Source organism: Lepeophtheirus salmonis, chromosome 3, assembly GCF_016086655.4.
Source record: "Lepeophtheirus salmonis chromosome 3, UVic_Lsal_1.4, whole genome shotgun sequence".
Lineage (NCBI taxonomy): Eukaryota > Metazoa > Arthropoda > Copepoda > Siphonostomatoida > Caligidae > Lepeophtheirus > Lepeophtheirus salmonis.
Window position 1 is genome coordinate 5,318,077 of NC_052133.2, and position 18,940 is coordinate 5,337,016.

At 30.4% G+C, this 18,940-nt stretch overlaps 3 protein-coding genes across 22 annotated transcripts in view; 2 read left to right on the forward strand and 1 right to left on the reverse strand.

The window, feature by feature from the left end:
• LOC121114334 (adenylate cyclase type 4) overlaps window positions 1-4,156 on the forward strand; it is an 87,791-nt gene extending 83,635 nt beyond the window's left edge. For 6 of the 9 annotated variants that reach the window (XM_040708269.2, XM_040708268.2, XM_071886907.1 and 3 more), the window contains 3 exons: window positions 21-30; window positions 256-304; window positions 3,852-4,156. In XM_040708269.2, the coding sequence (XP_040564203.1) occupies window positions 21-30; window positions 256-304; window positions 3,852-4,051 (259 nt within the window). In that variant the 3' untranslated portion in view covers window positions 4,052-4,156. Of the gene's footprint in view, window positions 1-20; window positions 71-255; window positions 305-3,851 lie in introns of all 9 variants that reach the window. The other 3 variants (XM_071886909.1, XM_071886906.1, XM_040708267.2) reach the window with 2 other exon arrangements.
• Window positions 4,157-7,834: 3,678 nt separating this feature from the next.
• On the forward strand, window positions 7,835-11,381 carry LOC121114332 (4-hydroxyphenylpyruvate dioxygenase-like protein). The gene is made up of 4 exons (XM_040708259.2): window positions 7,835-9,657; window positions 9,777-10,075; window positions 10,138-10,585; window positions 10,650-11,381. The coding sequence occupies exons 1-4, from the start codon at window positions 9,475-9,477 to the stop codon at window positions 10,947-10,949; spliced, it is 1,230 nt and encodes a 409-aa protein (XP_040564193.1). The 5' UTR covers window positions 7,835-9,474; the 3' UTR covers window positions 10,950-11,381.
• On the reverse strand, window positions 10,947-18,837 carry LOC121114333 (dicarboxylate carrier UCP2). 12 transcript variants are annotated; one of them, XM_071886911.1, is made up of 8 exons: window positions 18,507-18,533; window positions 15,948-16,131; window positions 13,545-13,777; window positions 13,388-13,470; window positions 13,161-13,270; window positions 12,883-13,092; window positions 12,606-12,795; window positions 10,947-12,539 (listed from the first exon to the last, which is right to left on the reverse strand). In XM_071886911.1, exons 2-8 carry the CDS (start codon window positions 16,057-16,059, stop codon window positions 12,347-12,349), a joined length of 1,131 nt encoding a protein of 376 aa, XP_071743012.1. In that variant the 5' UTR covers window positions 16,060-16,131; window positions 18,507-18,533; the 3' UTR covers window positions 10,947-12,346. The 12 variants fall into 12 exon arrangements, with proteins under 12 accessions (XP_071743012.1, XP_040564199.1, XP_071743011.1 ...); XM_040708265.2 differs by lacking the exons at window positions 15,948-16,131; window positions 18,507-18,533 and adding exons at window positions 18,222-18,344; window positions 18,401-18,412; XM_071886910.1 differs by lacking the exon at window positions 18,507-18,533 and adding an exon at window positions 17,553-17,698 and having other exon boundaries at window positions 15,948-17,488.
• Between the last annotated feature and the right edge of the window lie 103 nt (window positions 18,838-18,940).

Genomic DNA, 18,940 nt, shown 5'->3' on the forward strand with positions numbered 1-18,940 from the left:
ATTTTTCCCCCTTTTTGCAGTGTCGAAGAAGTTCGTCGAATATTCCTAAATTCGAAAATGCATTCATTCAGTATATGTTGATCTAAGTTATTTCTTAATTGCTTTTCTTTTTTTTTAAATATGATCGAACTTCAAATATTCTATTATATTTTTCTATAAAATTTTCAAAATAAGTGCAATTTGTTAGTTGTTTTAGAACTACAAACTGAAAACTGAATGAATGCAATTTATAAAACCTTAATCTTTTCTCCTAAGAAAAATATAAACGGTGATAGCTTCATTTTGCTCAAAAATCAACTCTCAGGTTTGTGTCATGTATTCAAATTAAGTATATATATATATTTCATATAAGTAATGTCCTTAAGAAAAAACATCTAGGGAAATCATTCATGCTTGGATCAAATTAAAGGACTCTTGGGAAAGAGTGGACATATTCGAGGAATAATATGTTTCTCTCATTTGTGATTTGGTTACAACTGTCACTGTAGCATGTTACCAACTTTGAGCATATTCAATATATACAACATTCAATTCCTTCACAAGTTTGAAAAATTGTAAAAATATTGATTTAATAAGAATAAATTATAAATTTAATGAGTCACCTTGGACGCAAGGTTAGGAACTTTTCAGTCTCTCATATATCTTTGATGTCCACTCTTTCCCTAAAGTTATTTAAGTAAAATAATTTACTTTGGGATTTTACGAAAAAAGGAAACAAACACTACTGCGATACTTCGTTAACAAACTATACTGATACACTCAATTATTAACTCAATTTGTATACTATTAAGAAATATTTTAAGAGTTAAAGGGATTTATTCACTTGGAGCTATAAATTCTATTTTTTAGTGTTTATAATTTCAAAAGATGGGAATTTTTTTGTTATTAAGTTTTAGGGGGCTTCAATTTGAGCTGACAACCAATTTTAAAGGTAGAGCAAACTTTATCTTACAATGAAGAGGTTGAAATTAATTACATTGATGCACATGTTAAAAAATGAATTACATAGACCAGGATCGATAATATTTTCTTTAAAAAACATAAATTCTAAACAAGCCATATCTCAAATATCAAAACTAAAAAAACAAGCATCGTATATTTATATACTTTATCACATTAATCCCCTTGTACCCAAACCAAGTGTACTCTTCTTTTTGGGTGGTCCCTCTAATTCCTTTGTTAGAAATACAATCCTTCTTAGCACCTTTGACTCATGTTTATCCAGATTTCTTAAGAAAACTTGTCAATGCAGACTTCTTCTTTATTTATAATTACATACATATAGGTATTGAAATTACAAATATATATATTTTTTAATGCTTTAAAATTCGAATGACAAGTTGGGTGAAATCCGGATTGAGAACAAAAATGTGGATACAAACTGAATTCAAAAATGAATTCTGTAGACTTTTGAGTTAAAATTATGTACTAAACAGTGTTACCCCATGTACACAGCATTTTGATATAAGCTTTCAATTTTTCTACTTTATTCCCATAATCAGTGTTCTAAACGTTGATGGGTTGAATTCAAATTAGCTCTTGTTAAGTTGTGAACAACAATTCCCAACAATTAAGTTTGAAACTGTTGGAAAGAATAGGCTGATTATCATCTGATTTTGGCTTTTCTCACGTTTCTTTTTGAAGGGAAGTATTAAAGCAATATCTGTCCAGCTTTCAACGAAACATGAGTAGAGATTGTTCATTGTGGTAGAAAAAAACACCGTAGAAAAGAAAAAACAGTTTGTGCGTGTGATCTTTTTTCTTTAATAGGGACTACTTAACGTCCCGCACTTCTTGTCAGCTTATGCCAGACGCTAGTATCGTGGAAAAACCTCATGGGATTCTAAACGATAATTATAACTAAAGACAGCAGGAAATGTGAGAAATACAAGTTAAAATCAAAGTTTATTTGACAAGAAAATGATGCACATGGTAATTTGAATTTTTTGGTAGAAATTCCTACTTCCTCTTATTGTTTACAATTTTAGATGATATCAGGTTTTGATTGGATAAAGGGAGCCCTTGTAGCCATTCTTGTACATCAAACAGTCCACATAAATCATTCTGATGGTCACATCTTCCTCTAAAAGAACAATTCTAGCCTTTCTTTGCTGTAAAATATTTGAAAATAGCTTAATATAAAAAATGTGTATGGATTTAAAAATAATTTTAATATTTTCCCTTCATTAATGCTATTTTATATGAAGAAGATTCTATTCTTTATGGTAGTATTTTATTTTTACTCCTCAAATTCATATAACAAGTAGCTGATTATGACTTGAGTATTAATTCAGTATTATCATAAGTCTCACTCTCATCTTCTCCTCGCGCTCTACAATAATCCCATCCCAAGACATGAGCGTTGTTTACTTACTAGTAGTTTGTTTACACACCTAAGGATAGATACGTTTATTATTGTTTATTAGCAGATTGTATACTTATTTGTTTATTACAACAGCCTAGTACATTGCGCCATCTTCCGGATATTGTTTTTTAAATTTTATAAAATATAATAAAATTTGTTTTTTTAGATAATTATTAAACAATTATAAATTGATGAATATTTATAGCCTATTTCAAAATTACTTTTGACTTTATTCTATTTGCTTTTTTATTAAATGTTTTAATGCATACAAATATTGTTGGCAATTTCAAGACATTAAATACTATTTGGATATACAAAGGTATTATGTAAAATGCATAAAAGACTTATATATGGGTACGTACATATTTTGCATATGAACAATTAACATATTACAAACATAAAATACAGTCAAAGACGTATTCTTTTGCATTAATTTAGTAACTGATAAAGGTGTCCCGAGGGGCGTTTTAACTTTTGCAGAAATTTGTAATATATGTACTTCTACACAGACATCGACATTAGACACTCATTACATTAACAGGTCCCTTTTAGGTAGAATGTAATAAAGAAAATATATTTTCGCACAACTACTGCCATGGAGCCCCCTCCCCCGTGTTGAATTTTTTTCCAAATTTTCTGACTGATATTCCATTTTTTCCAACTTTAATATAATATGATTTTTTTTTTCAAATAGAAAGTTGATTTTTTATATTAAAAAATTGACTCAATCTATAAATAGGGTAAAATACTTAAAAATTTAAGACAGAAATTCTCAAAAACCAAATTTGAATTGAAAAAACTAGTTACAGATTCGTGATCAACTTCTTAAGTAGTGCTGGAAGCAAATATGTAATTTAAAAAAGTAAAATTTTGTTGACCTATATAATTAATAAGTATACCATTTCCGATTGCAAATATATATTTTTCAGACTTCAATAATCCATGAGGGAGTGTGTGCCCCCCCCCCTTTGGTGACGGACGGCCTTGTTGTCATCCAGTCTATTATTAAAATGACAAAAAAGTTTTTTTAATAGCCATCTTTTACATATGTGGCCCGTCAACATAAAATCAAGCTGGAATGATTTTTCTGAAAATTGCATTTGTATTCCTCGACCAATTATCGTCAATTTATATCAACAAATTATTATTTTAACCCTTTGGGTGTGCGTCAATCGGACTTAATAAAGCCGAAATTGATTTTCACAATAAAAGAATGATAAATTGACTTTTTTTTTTTTTAAAGAGTCCATATTGAGGCAAATATAAGTCTCCTAAATAAAGTTAAGGTTCTAAACTATAGTAAAAAATTTAGTGTGCATCTTAAGGTATCTCAAAAATTTAAGTAAAAACACCATACCGCAATCAAATAAGTCTATGAAATATGGGCCTGTATCTAGTTAAACAAAAATTCTTGAGATTTTTACCTTTTCTGGATTTTTTGTTTATATTGACGCCCTTTGTAAATATATTTATTATCTCTTGCTAGGAGGGGATTTGTTAGAGAATGATGAAATCTCCGATGAGGAACAACCAGGACTCACTCCCATAATACATGAGAAAAGAAGCAACTCAAATACTACAACTGAGGAATGCATCACTGATGAAGAATCCATGGAGCGTATTCGAGTTACACATAAAAAGGACTCTGGCTATGGGAGTCAGGGCTATCTCAAAGTACACAGATAAAATCCTTTATTTCTGCCTCTCTGATTTTCATATTTTTGATTTCTATTTAGTATTGTCAAATATCTCTCTGTCAAGATAAATAAAGATATACTCAAATGATAAAAAGGCTCTGTTATTTAAAAGAAAAACTAGAAAGAATGATTTGTCAATGATTAAAAGTTTTATTTTGTTTTTCATGTGTATGTATGCAGGTATAAACCAAAAAGAAAGAAAAAAAAAGTTGGTTTGATATAATTTATTATCAAAAAAGTTGAAGAAAAAAACTTTTCTACCTCAACGGTTGAAAAAAAGATAAGTGTTTCTGCTCCTAGATAAAATACATTGGTACATTGATGTATTCATTTACGGAACCTAGATAACAATAAACAGGGGCGTCCACAGGAGTATCTATAAATATATATTTTTTTTATAGAAAAGGGCTTGGTTTGTGGAATTTTTTCGAAAAAAAAAACCAAAAATTTAATTTTCTCATAAAAAAAATTGACAAAATAAATTATTTGAAAAAAATTTCAAATATTAAATTTATTTCAAAAACCCACGGTTATTCACCAAAAAATTAATTTTTGGAAAAAAAATTTTAAAAAAAAAAATTCTTAGAAAAAAAATTATAAAATTGAATATAAAATGTTAAATTATTTGAAAAAAAAAATTCAAATATTAAATTTTCCAGAAAAATCCAATGCTTTCACAACAAAAAATGATATTTAAAAAAAAAATTATAAAATTAAATTTCAAATATGAAATTTTTAGGAGAAAAATTTGAAAAATCCAGAGCTTAATTTAGAAGAATATAATATTGAATATAATAAATTGCGATATTTATCGCTCCTTTCATATTAATCAGATTCCCAACCTCTCACTCAACTATTTTTAAAGCTAAAAGGGGATTATTTATGATGTGAAATATACTTTTCCTTCTGTTAGAAAATAAATCAATCATCTTGTTTCAGGAAAACAAGACGCATTCCATGTCAACTCAGCAAATATAAAGACAAAGTATCACTCCTCAGTATCACGGCTCACTTTTTGAAAACCACAAACATGCAGGGCATTTCCCTTTGAGCTGTTTTAATTAATTTTGATCCATTGACTATGCGTATTATGAACTCAAAAAAATTTTACTTACGATTTTCAATTTTATATTAATTTATATCGATCAAGAGCCTTCGCTTATAATTCCAGACGTTTCATACGCTGACATTCATACTTATTTTGATAGAATTATAAGTTCAATGTGTATAATAATTAATGTGGGGTTTTTTCTTCAAATTTTTGTTCATTTTCCTTTTGTAAGTTGAGACTGCAGTTGGATAAAAAAGCTAGTCGTCTATCACAGAATTGAAGAATTACACTCGTCAACAAAATTTCGGTCTTGTCTAAAAGCTTATATTGTCAAATTTGTGTCAAAGAAAAATATTTTTGTTAATTTTTTTTTTTGGTAGTCCCAATAATTAAATTAAATAATTTTCTCTATTTAAAATTATGGATTTCATTAAAATATAATGTATTTGATGAAATGATTAAAAATTGGTCTTTTCTAATAGTTGAATTATGTCTATTTGTCAAAAAATTTAAATTCTAAAATGTAACAAAAAAATTTAGTGTTGAGAAATAGTTTTGGTAGAGAAGCTTTTATTTATTTGGAAAGATGGTGTGCCAAATTTTAGCTCGCTATAATTAGTTGTATTAGAAATATGGACATCTTATTAAAGCCCATCTCTGTTTCTAAGTTCTACAGGTCGTCAATCAGTTTTGCATTCTTGTTGCTTGATAATTTTCAAACAATTGATGACAGGATTTTGTATCCAAGAATTTAAAAGAATGATACATCCATAAAATTAAAGTTTTTAAATTTGATCGGCAATAAAAAAACATTTGTCCAAATGTGGCAATATAATGTAGCTCTAGAATCATCAAATTGGATGATTGTCTGATAACATTCAATTGTTGAGTTGGAATTCCAAGATAATACATTGGATTTATTTCGTATTTCCAAAGCTTCTGAGTATTGCAATGCTCATACAGCTGATAAAAATATATAATCTGTATTTTTCACAGATTTGACAGGTTAAATAGGTTAAAGATTAAAAAAAAATTACATTAAATATAAATGAAGTGAAATTGATTTCTCTTATTTAAGAAATGAAAACCCCAGCACTTCTATGGGGATCCCTAAAACACTTCTACACTTCCGCGTACGCCTTCTGCAAAATTTTCTCTTCGTAAATCACCATTTGGTAACATACCTAGATAATGAATATGTTTCTTTTTTTATATAAAATGGCCAATATATACATTTATAAATTGGTGTATAACGTCTAAAAGGTATACACTAGAAATTGTATTCTTATGCTTGTGGTTCAAACTGGCTCTATGCGTTAGTGGTTTTAAAAAGCCCATAAACGTAATACAATTCTGCTACATTTAAACTTATTTGAGTGAAAATAGCTGTCTTACTACTAACAGGTCTGAAAATTAGTACTGAAATCAGTATTGTCTCCTCCAGACTCCTCTTTTGGTGAATGTCACTCTCATTTATCGATAGAAATGTCCTTTTTTTTTTTAAAGAGTATTATGTTAACATCAAGATTAATAGAAACACAAAGAAATCCCATAACGCTTTTCCGACTGATGTTAGACTACCACCACGCTTTTTGATAGTGACGTCATAGAGAATTAACTTTACTAAGAGTAGCCAAACATCGCCCTCCTTGACTGTTACTGTTAGAGTACTGCTGTTATTCTCTATGACGTCAAAATCTGTCTACCTTGCATTGGGTAGAATACATCAAATTGAAAATTCTAGGAAGCAGGATTACATTATATTTTAACCTTGTATTTCTATTAATCTTGGGTAACATGTAAATTTTCAGTGCTTTTAATTAATCAGTATTTCTATATTGAAGATTTTAACATAATTCGCTGACAAGGTCTACTATCATGATCTCTGTCTACAAATATATTGTCTCCCTGTGTTAACGTATTTCTATTACATTTTCTCAGGCGTTGTTTTTACGACGACCGGAATTCCACCTATTTTCACATCTTTATAATATAATAATTTATCAATTTTAGAGGGGTAGAGAAAGCTTATATTGGGGAGGTGTTTATTTCTACTTTGACAATACTTTCTATTCATAACTGCCAACAAGTTCACTAGTTGAATACTTTCAAGCTAAAGATTTAAAGTTGTATTTATTCAATTTCATATTTATTATCTTTAAAGTGTGATTAATTATCATAACAACTTTTACTCAATTTGGCCAGCTTTTACAACAATAATATTTTGCAATCTTCTCAAGACAGCGTTTATACAAGAACGAACAGTATTTAGTGGAATAATATTCCATTCCTTCACCAAATCATCCTTCAATTAGTTAATATTTGGATGATCCATACAATTCACCTTTGTTCGATTAATAGCCAATATGAAAAATCCTAGGGATTTTTATCTGGGCCTTGAGTGATGTGATAGTGCTCTATCTGGAGTAAAGGTATATTTCTTCCCTTGGAATACCTCTTGAACCCAAGGCAACCATGTCAGTTCCAATATCAGCTGTTGGCATATCTCTGAATTGAGTTTGATCCCTTGTTGAATGAAAATAAGTGGAAACTTTGTATCTTCACATCCAGAAGTTAAACCATAACTCCTACGTGCTTCTGACGCTGATAGTGGGTTCTTGTTGCTGTGGGTATTGAAGCAATGTGGCATGGTCATTTTGGGGATTAAATGTAGTTTGGATCGCGAAATATGTATCATCACTGGCAATGAGATTTGTAAGCATGCCATTTCAAATGACATTAAGAAGAATCTTGCCTTTTTCTATTCTATTTCGTTTTGTGTCTGTAGTGAAGAAATGACGCTTCTGCTAACAATGGACAATGCTCATACATCTTAAGATCACCTTAATAATTTTGGAAACCCTTGGCTGAAAAATACCATATCCTTTCTCCCTTTGAGTCCGTACAGGATTTCTTCAAATCGACTCCCGGATGGCCTTGATCACTTTGGAAGTCTTTTTGGACTTTAGTTATCCGTAACGATATTTCTTTATAGCGTTTAAATGTTCCAAAAAAAAACAGGTTTTATATTCAAATATTTAAGGGATTTTACGATTTCATAATTTGAATTCCCTTACTCGTATAAATTGATGATAGGTTGACGTGTGGCTTCAATTCTTCATTAAACATATTATAGATGGAATTGAGACTTTTCATTTTTTTTTTTTTTCGATAGGTTTCTAAAAAGTAACAGAAGTACCACATACACTTTAATTTTATAAGTTTATTTCAGGACTTAAGTTATAACCCTGTATGGTTTTATCCAAAGCTATAAAACAAAGTGACAAAACGCGCCTAGCATTAGCTTGAGTAGATTATTTGTCATATTTTTCAACGCAAGAGGTCGCTGTTTACCTTACCCAGAGATAAAGTAAGATAAGATGCCATCATCTTCCCTCATGACTGATACAACTTTTTATTCTATTCACATGATAATTCACATTGTTAATTCACTTAAAAAGGTTAATTCATGAGTTAGTTATAGATTAGTATTCAAGTATAACTGACGCCTTTAGCGGGCGAAAAAAGTTATCACGTAGCCAATTATATTTGGACAAATATGAAACAGTTAATTTTTGTTTCGCCAATTGGTGTATAGCTTTTATTTTCACCTTTTTCAAATTTGAATTTGGATTTTTAGCTCGTTATCTAGGTATGCCATTTGTAAATTGTGGTCAATCCAGATCATCTTGGTTATATTATGAAGATTGACAAGATTATTATCTTTTTATTCGTAATAATTAAAAAGTTATCATGGTCAGATAAATGCTGAATACCTAAGCTTTCAGTAAAAAAATATATTAGTCTTTGTCATAACAACTTCAACAGCCTATAATTTGATAAATCATTTATTTCAACACCTTCATAAGATTTTCTTTATTGTTTGTTAGTGGAATAGTGAATAAGACATAAGCAAACTAACAAAACATTCAAATCTGCTCGCCCCCCAATAGGCTAGGGACTCTATCGTGATGAAAAAGGTTGGGAATCAATACATTATACAACGTAACTTACATAGATAAAGCCTCAGTTAACAGACAGAAAAAAATATTATATAAGTTATTTGTTTATTTATTAGAAAAACGACTTTCGCTCTAAGAGATAATCTAAGAAATGAGATTCATGCTTTACATAAATATGAGACTCATGTAATATATAAAACATATATATCTTAGCATATTTACCAAGGACAGGAACTTATCATATGGATGTGTGAAAAACACCTATGCTAGTATGTTGTATAAGCTGCTAATAAATGTAAAAGAAAATGAGCGCTAAGGAGTGTGTGTAATTCTGAGCAGGACTTAAAAAATTGAGTATAGGGGGCGTTAGATGGCTGAGAAGTCAATGTCGTTGATGACATGTGGTGTATCAATCACTTGGAGTGGTGTGTAACTGACATAGAGTGTACGGAAAGGCTGTTAGAGTCTCATTTTGGATATAGAGTGATTGCTGAGAGAGTCAATGAACTCGTTGTGCAACGACTCCTTGCACTTGGAGATACTCGACTTTTATTGACTCAAAGACGAGCCGGTCCATCTGAAGTGAGTTACATTTATTAGAAATTATGTACTATGCACATATTTCATGAATGGTGCAATACACTGAATGTCTTGCACCATTTTTAAAAAGACTATTTCCCTTCTTATGTACTGTCTTGTAGAAACAAAGACGCCAAGATACCATTAAGGGTTATCCCACTTTGTTTTGCTGCCGCTATTCACACTGCCGTGATTCTGTATTCAATGTGGTACTTTCTGTTAGCGATTTTGAAGCTGTTGTACAACGGTTGAGATCCTCTGATAGGATCCTAGTGGATTCATCCCAAGACGTCTTTAAATATGTGATTATTAAAGCACCATGTGAAAATGTCATTCATGTCATTATGGAACAAAGATTCAGGGACTCCCTTCCAGGGTTTCATCCAATCAAAAAAGAGAGGATGGAGTCAATTCACTCTGTGTAATTTTCATTACATTTTCCCTTAATCAATATGATTCATTCTTATATGCCTTTATTTATAGGGATAACGAAGCAGTAGTTGACCCTTACATTGATCATGTCACATATGTTGTTCCCAAGGGGGAATCCCTTAAAGTCATTGACTGGTACACAAAGTACTTGGGGATGAAGAGATTCTTTGTTCAGCCCAACGAATTAGAAAGTAAAGGTGTTGAAATAAATGATCATGTGGGTTTACGACTCATGGTTGGGGAATGGTTAACGTCTTGGAGTTGTCGAGAAGTAGGGGTTCGTGACCCTAACACCAAATCTTCTTCTGTTATGTTAGTATTAGCAGAACCATTAGAGGAAAATAGCAATAGTCATGTACAAAAGTTTCTCAACAATAATGACGGACCCGGTATTCAGCATGTGGGCCTTGCTGTACGAAGTAAAATATCCAATGTGGTTAGTAAAATGATAAAAAATGGTTGCAACTTTCAAAAACCCCCACCAACGTACTATCAGCTTGTAAGAAATATATGTTTTTTAAAACATCTATGCATCTAACTTTCCTTCAATTGATTATTTTTAGCCATCCAAAATTATAGAAATAAAACAATCAGGAGAGGATTTGGATACATTCAGCAAACTGGGTCTACTTATTGACTCTGAAGCGGACATTGAAAAAGAGACAAGTCAGAATAGTAATGAGAAGAACTTCGATAAGTTTTTAATTCAAATTTTCACAAAACCGCTTTTCAAGGAAGACACTTTTTTCATTGAAGTATTACAGCGGAAGGGAGCTCGAGGCTTTGGCTCTGGAAATATTGCTGCTCTAGCGGAGTCTATCATACTTTATAATAAGGAAATAGAAGAGACACAAATCAGCTGATGGCATATAAATCATGGATTTGCGTCCTTTATTTTCATTTCTATAGATTGGAAACACGGATGGATACCATGAATAAATAGATGTAGTACCAAAGTGTAGTTAGTTCATTTAGAAAAAATATGTGTTAGGAATTTATATTAGAGTTATCACATAGATTTATAATTTTTATTAGTAATTACATGTATGTTTAGATAGAGAGACTAAATTATTTGTATCTGAAATATATTAGATATTATTTAGTGATGCATGCATATTGAATTAAGTTTTGATAGTAAATGAGGATTATGTGCGGATTAGCGTTATAATGATGCATTCAAAGCCTGACACTGAATATATTGAACATTTTTTCAAGTGTATATTTATTTATTTTTTTATTATACCACATATTTTTAAATCAAATAAAGTCAGTCCCGTAACTATATGTTTATCCAAGGATGAGTACTCCATTTTCGGAGGAGCTCAGGGTAATGACTAGGAATTTTCGTTTCTAGTTTACTAGCTTGAGACGTTATATGTTTCGTTATAAAAGTTCAAAATATAAAATTATTCGTTAAGGCTTTTAAAAATACTATTTATGTTATTATTTCACCTCCCTGTGGTCAAAGTAATTTAGAATCATATCAAAATTTTGGATTTTTATTAGAATATTGTTAATATTATGTTTATATTTCAGTTGGAAGCACAAGTATCGTTTTGGATGGGCGCAGTTCCTTAATGCCCTTCTGTAGTTATGGTGCTAAACGAAGTAACATATATTTTAAATTTCTCAAAGAATACATTAATTTGAACTTATAAAAAAAGGTCGGAGTCCTTTGCTTTTCTAGGTTAAAAAGTTCTTTGATAATTATTAATTGTTGGATATACTCATATACATATTTGCTGATTTTTATACATATATTTATGCAAAATAAAAAGACAATTATTTTTTTACTCAACTCATCTAATATTTGAGTATTTTAATTTATACTTTATTTTTATAATAAATGACGACAAAGTCTATATTTATCATTACAAAAATGTTTATAAATTCATAAATGCTAAGAAATAAACAGAATTTAAAAGTATGAATATGTGTATCTGTAATTGTATAAAAAGATTTGCTCCTTCATCAAGTCAATATCAAAATTAATTCAACGTTACAATTTTTAAAGAATGGAGGTTAGAAGATTCTTTCTTCAACCTTTGATAGATTTGTATAAAAATCATAAGCCAACGGTTAATAATAATCAGGTACTCGTATCAATCGATACATTTAAACTTTGACCCAAGAAAAGCTTCTAGTACGTGTTGCCATAGTATTCAGGGGTCTTTAGATACTCCATACATGTATATGTCCAGAAGTAAGTTAATTGTGATGATTGAAATTGATGAAACTAGCTTTATGAGGGTGAGATTGGTTATGACTCATTATAAGTCATTATTCTTTTTTTCATTTGTTCAAATACAAGCCAAAGGAAAATGTTCCAGGTTACAAGTCTACTGAAGGAAGCATTAAAACCCTTGTAGTATGCTGAGATCCCTTCATTACGACCTGTTTCATATGCACAATGAATTACTCCACGATATTTCCCCTCTGGACTGTTCATGAACCTGGAGCAAAAAAAATAGAAAATTATTAGTAATTGTGTTTAAAAATTTTGGCCCTCTTGCGACGACCTTGTTTTGATGACATCAACCGGAGAAGCCATTAAAGTAGCGGCAAATCCAGCCATAACAGCTGCTGTGAAGTGACATGGTACTCCATCTTTCATGTTAAATGACGTCATGAGTGTTTCTTTCATTATGTCATAGACGACTATTTCACTTATATTGATAATACAATTCCGGGCAATATTGGGCATGGTTCCTGCATTAAAAGAAAGAAAGAAAAGGAAAGTTTACTTCTCTCGAGGGTAAATAAACTCGTATGTATATTTTTTGTATGTTATATTACCTCTGTAAAGCCCTTTGAAACCCTCTGTTTTGCCAATGGTTGTGTATGCGTTCATAACGCCAGTGTATCTTTTAGCCTCTCCTGGTCTGCGAGTTTCAGCCTGCATTCGGATTTTAACAACATCAGTGGGCTGAGCACTTAGAATAGCAAGAGTACCAGTGGTGGCTCCAGCAGCAATTCTCACAGCAAGTAATCCAATTCCAGACTTAACTAAATCATAGTGCGAAAAAGAAATGAAACGGAAAGCATAAGAATGATAGAGATATAATTGATTTTACATCCAGATTGATCAATATAAAACTGCTTAACGGATTCGTAGGATCCGAGACGTATTCCCGAAAATGCCATTTGCCTTTGCAACCCAGGAACGAGTCCATTGTAAAGTGGTCTAAAAAATATATCTTGGTTTACACATATAAAAATAATTAATTTGAAGGGAAGGGAGACTTGAGGCATTGATGAATAACATTGTACATGATAAACCTCTGTAAGAATCTGATCTTACCGTACGCCTTCTGTTTTTACAATTCCACGAAGAGTTTCAAAGACTCCAGAATTAATTTTTCCAACTTGGCCCTCTCCTTGAATCTATGTAAGTTTGCACATATATTTTGTTTTGTAATAAAAAAATTGAATATATTTGTATCCAATGAAAAACTCACCTGCAGTCGAACTTTAACAGTGTCCAAAGGAAATGTAATAGTATCAGCAATACAAGCCGCAGTGCCAGCGGTCAGTAATTGAACTGCGAGATGGGTTTGATTGAACTGTTGAGGAGTAGAGGCTGCATTGGAAGCGTTGCTGGAGGATTTATCTACTTGCACTTCGGCAGAGATTTTTTCATTTTTTAAGGATGACATTTGAGAGAAAGGAGTGGGAGGAGGTGTCGTAGAGTCTATAAGGTGATTTTAGTGATAATTATGAGAAGTTATAGGTGATGGTCGCATACATGAGCAGATATTGAGCTGTACTGTTAAGTACAATCTGTTAATAAGTTTGCAACTCTTTAAACTCTCACTATTATATCTAAGAAACGAACGAGCGCCTAAACTATTTATTTCTTTTTATCTTTCCTCTTCGAAAGTAGGGAAGAAAGAAAAAACAACATACTCGTATTTAAGTTTGTAGCGAAGTTATTTACATATAATTGATCATAAAAATAAATCCTCTCAGAGTAATAACTCATACTGTAACCCATTGAAAGAAGGATTTTTTTTATTTTTTTTTTGTGAATATGTATTATTTATTTATAAGGATAATTTATTCACTCAGGGAAGGATAAAAAACAATATAAAACTAGTTATATCAGAATTATATCGGTAATTTAGTTAAAAGAAGTACATTGTAGCTTGAAGGAAGAACAGCAAACCCATAATACTTTAGGTCACTTTTCAAAGCGTAGGCTCGTGAAAACTACGACTGAAATATTTGATTTAATATTTAAATAGTAAAATGGATTATAAAAAAGAAAGAATCTTAGATCAAAAACAAATTTATTACAAACTAATGAACAAGGTCATATACGTAGAAACAAACGAACAAAGGCAGCCAATAAAATACGTCAACTCTGATCCACAGTGACCACTACACCAGTTCTATCAATTATCATTCATAGGCAGTTATAGTAGGACTATGTTCAGGACGGGAGGAATGCGTAGAAAAGTATAAGTAAATACGTATAAACCTACGTCATATTTAGACTTGGCTGCCAAAAAATTTGTATCGTGAGGGTTTGAAACGAGGAAAACATAGTTACTACAGTAAATGCATTATTAATCCCTATAAGCACTGAGCAGTCCATTCTGTATTTCCGATATTTTTCAGTGACATTATGTTAATTGTTTGACCTTCAATTTAGGAGATCATGTATCTGGGGGAGATGAACTAATGTCCTGCTCTATAAAGTATGTTATCTCTAAGGACAATAAACTGAGATTACATGTAAATGTGTACATATAGTACATATTACAATAGACAATAAGTCACCTATGCAACATGGTGCAGTTTTTTACAATAACTATCGCAAAATGAACAAAATACGGCTTTCAAACTCTTGTCAAATGTTCCATAACTTTCCCCTCTCTTTGGACGCTTCTTGTAAGTTATGAATATCATTACTACTTAAAGAGAATATAAAGAGTTGACAAGGAAACCTGCATTAAGCCTCTTCTTTTTTTTTTCTTTGTTCGGGACAAAATGTCAATTTTGAGCTTTGCCCTAAGTAAGCACATATGATGTTGCACTTTAAATGATAATAAAATAGAATAGTCTCGTACAAATGTATCATAAACAAGATGTATTTCATATCCTTATTTTGTATCACTTTTCTTTTTTTTTTCCAAATACTACTCAGTCCTCCAGAGGGATAAATTAATTATGTTAATTTTAACGTGTTCCCAATATAGGAGCATAATTAGTTATACGAAAATTGTGTAAATCAAAAAGAAAAGTATATATTGGCAACTTCGATCGATTATATATCGAAAGAAAGATATCACTAAAAAACTATACTGGTTCTAGCTCGTTAATATCATACATAATTATATATTGCTTGAGGAATATCGCGTCAACTGTTGTATGATATATAATTAATAAATAGTCTTATATGTTCTTGGAAAATCAAGAATGAAAAAAATATATATAGATTATCATAGTATCATTATAAATACAGATTTTCAATGAACAAACTGACGTCATTTCGAGTCAATAACAACCCCCTCAATAAAAGCTTCGTCGCTCTTTAATTTATTTTTGTCCATCGACTATGCCTAATACGTTTGAATTTTTGAAATAGCGAGAAATAATTGATAAGAACTCTAATGTCTTGCAGGTTACCAGGATATACTCTTTTTTTTTTAAATGTTGTATGCTCAGGAGGATCGAAGAAAGTAGAAATCATTCATCCTATTCTATAAATAGTCAAAGGAACAACATATCAAAAACACGTTTTTCATTATAGGTCCATTCATATGATGGAAATGTTCTCACAAGACATGATCAGTTTGACAATTTGGGTAATGCAAATATGTCTATCATCACATGATACCTAAAAAAAGTGTACGTACATATTAAGATGAACGACTTATATCGATTTTCGGAGGGAAACAACGAAAAAGCTATTTTATACATATTTCCTTTGCAGCAGTTCTTCTCAAACATTATATAGTCAGAGCACATTTACGGATACTTGATGGCGCACTGTATACAAAATAGGACTCCACAACTCAGCATATTGCTTGCTTTTCATATCTGGACTGGATAGAATAGATATTTCAGGAAAGCTAGCAAGCTTCTTAAATTTATTAATTTCTAAGTATTATCCCCCTCCCTTAAAACCCAAAAAATTATACAAAAACGGCCAGATATATATTTTAAGTAGTTTGGTGTTATTTAAAAAAACTAATTTTTTCCCATTTCGGAGAGATTAAAAAATAATCAAAGAACTAAGAAAATTAAGAGCAAAGATTTTCCAGATATAAATATATATTGGCAATTTTTGACTTGACAGAGATGCTTTGCCATTTTTAAGATATTTTCTTTTTACACAAATTTGTCGGATGGGATTCCACCCATTTGTTTGGAAATAATTAAGACCTACTTTATTGCTCCATAAGTTCTCTTTTTTAGAAATCAAATTATGGTCTTGAAACAAGACGGCATTTTCCTATTCCCATGAGTCAATTTTTCTTTTATGTCTACAATAATATATATATAAGTAATATGGGGACTGAATATATTGGAATTAACAGTTCTAAAATCTCAATATACCCATTGGAGCAAAAAAAAAAACTTGTACAAATTTGTTTTATTGCAAATTTTAATCTTAACAACTATTTTAGATAGAAAATTTTAAAATGATTAATATTTTAAACAAAAAACTCATTACATACTAAATATCGTTGAATATGTTTATTTCCAAAGAATTACAAACGAAAAATTATCTCATTACAAATTATATACTAAAAACTGTAAATGTATTCAGTATATTTAAGAAGAAGATTTATTAATCTAGGGTGGGGAAAATAAAATCGATAGACTACCATGCATCTAGAATTCCTTGCCTCTCTAATTTGTCTAAAACACCAATTTTTATAAAAAATTATGTTGTAGGGGCGTCCGCAGGACTTTATTTTAGGGAAAGTGGTTTGTTTTTGGATTTTTTTTTCAAAAATTCACAGCTATTAAAAAAAAAATCAAATTTTTTTCAAAAATCCACAGCTTGTCACAATTTTTTTTTTCTTTTTCAAAAAAAAACAAAACAAACTAATAATAAATAAATTTCAAAATTCATAGCTATCCACAAAAAATTAAAGTTTTGGAAAAAATTTCAAAAATTAAATTCCAAATATAAAATATTCGGAATTTTTTTTTTCAAATGTAAACTTTTTGTGAAAAAAAATTCATAGGTGTTCAAACAAAATTATGTTATTAAATTTTTTGCTATACTGCATAATTTCCCATAATGATAAAAAGGATTCTAGTAAAAAGCAAAAATTCCTTAATTGGAGGGGGCTGCAGCCCCTCCAGACACCCCCTTGCGGACGCTCCTTTGTTGGGAGTCCTTTAAATGCTTGCTCCAGCTCAAATATCCTATCGGGCCTCCTCCCTATATAAAGGTTATTAACAGTTTGAAAGTACCTATGTGCTAATCTCCAGGAAATATTACTTACCAGCAACTCCAACCAATATTCATGTACAAGCAGAATAGTATAAACTAAATACCTTTGATACTGTTTAGTATTATTTCCTTCTTAAAGAAAAAAATAAAGGAATAAAGGATTTGAAGATAAGGAAATGTAGTAACAGACTAAGTATTGAGCAATCATTGAACTTTGGAATATTCCATTAGCGTAGAAGTGAACAGCTCTTTATGGAAATAATCTTAAATGACTTAACATTATATAATTCAAATTGAATTACAATTCATTCACAATATGTAGAATCTTACGCTAAGAGTATAACGGGTAAGGTCAGAAAGGACATCTTTACTTTGTTTTTAAATCTTCGTTTCTAAATTATAAAGTCTGACTAAGGTCCAATATAATTATAGAATATTAGTATGGGAGCGATTTAATTTTGGATTTTTTTGTGAAAAAAAATCCAAAATTAAAACTTTTCGAAATATTAAATTATTTGGAAAAAAGTTTCAAAAATAAAATTTGTAATATAAAAATTTTCAAAAAGAATTCCAATATTAAACTTTTTGGATAGAAATTTCAAAGATACATAGCATTTCAGAAAAAATTATTTTTTATATAAAAAAAATTCAAAAATTAAATTAAATTTTTTGGAAAAAAAAAATTCCAATATTTAATTTTCTAGTCAAAAGCAAAAATTACATAATTTTGAGGGGCTACATCCCTCCACCCTGCCGATGTCCCTGAGGATAAATGAGGAATCTTCATGTTCATACAAACAGACTAGACATGATTCTCTTTGACAAATACATAAAATATCACATACTAAAATGACTAATTATGTAAAGTTTATTGGGAATGTTAAATTATTTAAGGCCAACCTAGGAATTGTATTAATGCTATCTACTAAATAATTTATATAACTAACTAAATCAATACATATTTATAAGGTCCACTTCTTAAAGACAAAGAATCTCTCTCTCTTACCTTATCAACATGGAGATGTAAATGAAACAGACAGAGTATTCTGTGACTTTTTCGTGTGCTTTGTGTCACTTTTTTTTATTAGAAAAAAGTATTATGAGCCAAGAAGCAACCGGTTTGAAGACTTAAAAAAAGTCACCAATAAAAAAATATGTATAAATCTTTATGACTTTTTCTCCAAGCCGTAGTGGTGTCTCATTTTAAATGTACGATCTCTTGCTTTTGAAGATCAATTCCATCTCCGCGGTTGGTTCTTTTTATAACAACGAGTTTTGATATTTGTTGTCGTATAAAATGGAGTAACTTTGTTAATCAAATCTGATCTCAGTTTTGTACGTAATCTCTCCCTCCAAGTTTGAAGTTTATTTTATATAGGGGGGAGAGGACAATACTTTGAAAATTTGTAGCGGGAGGGGGCCAATTATTTTAATTTACTT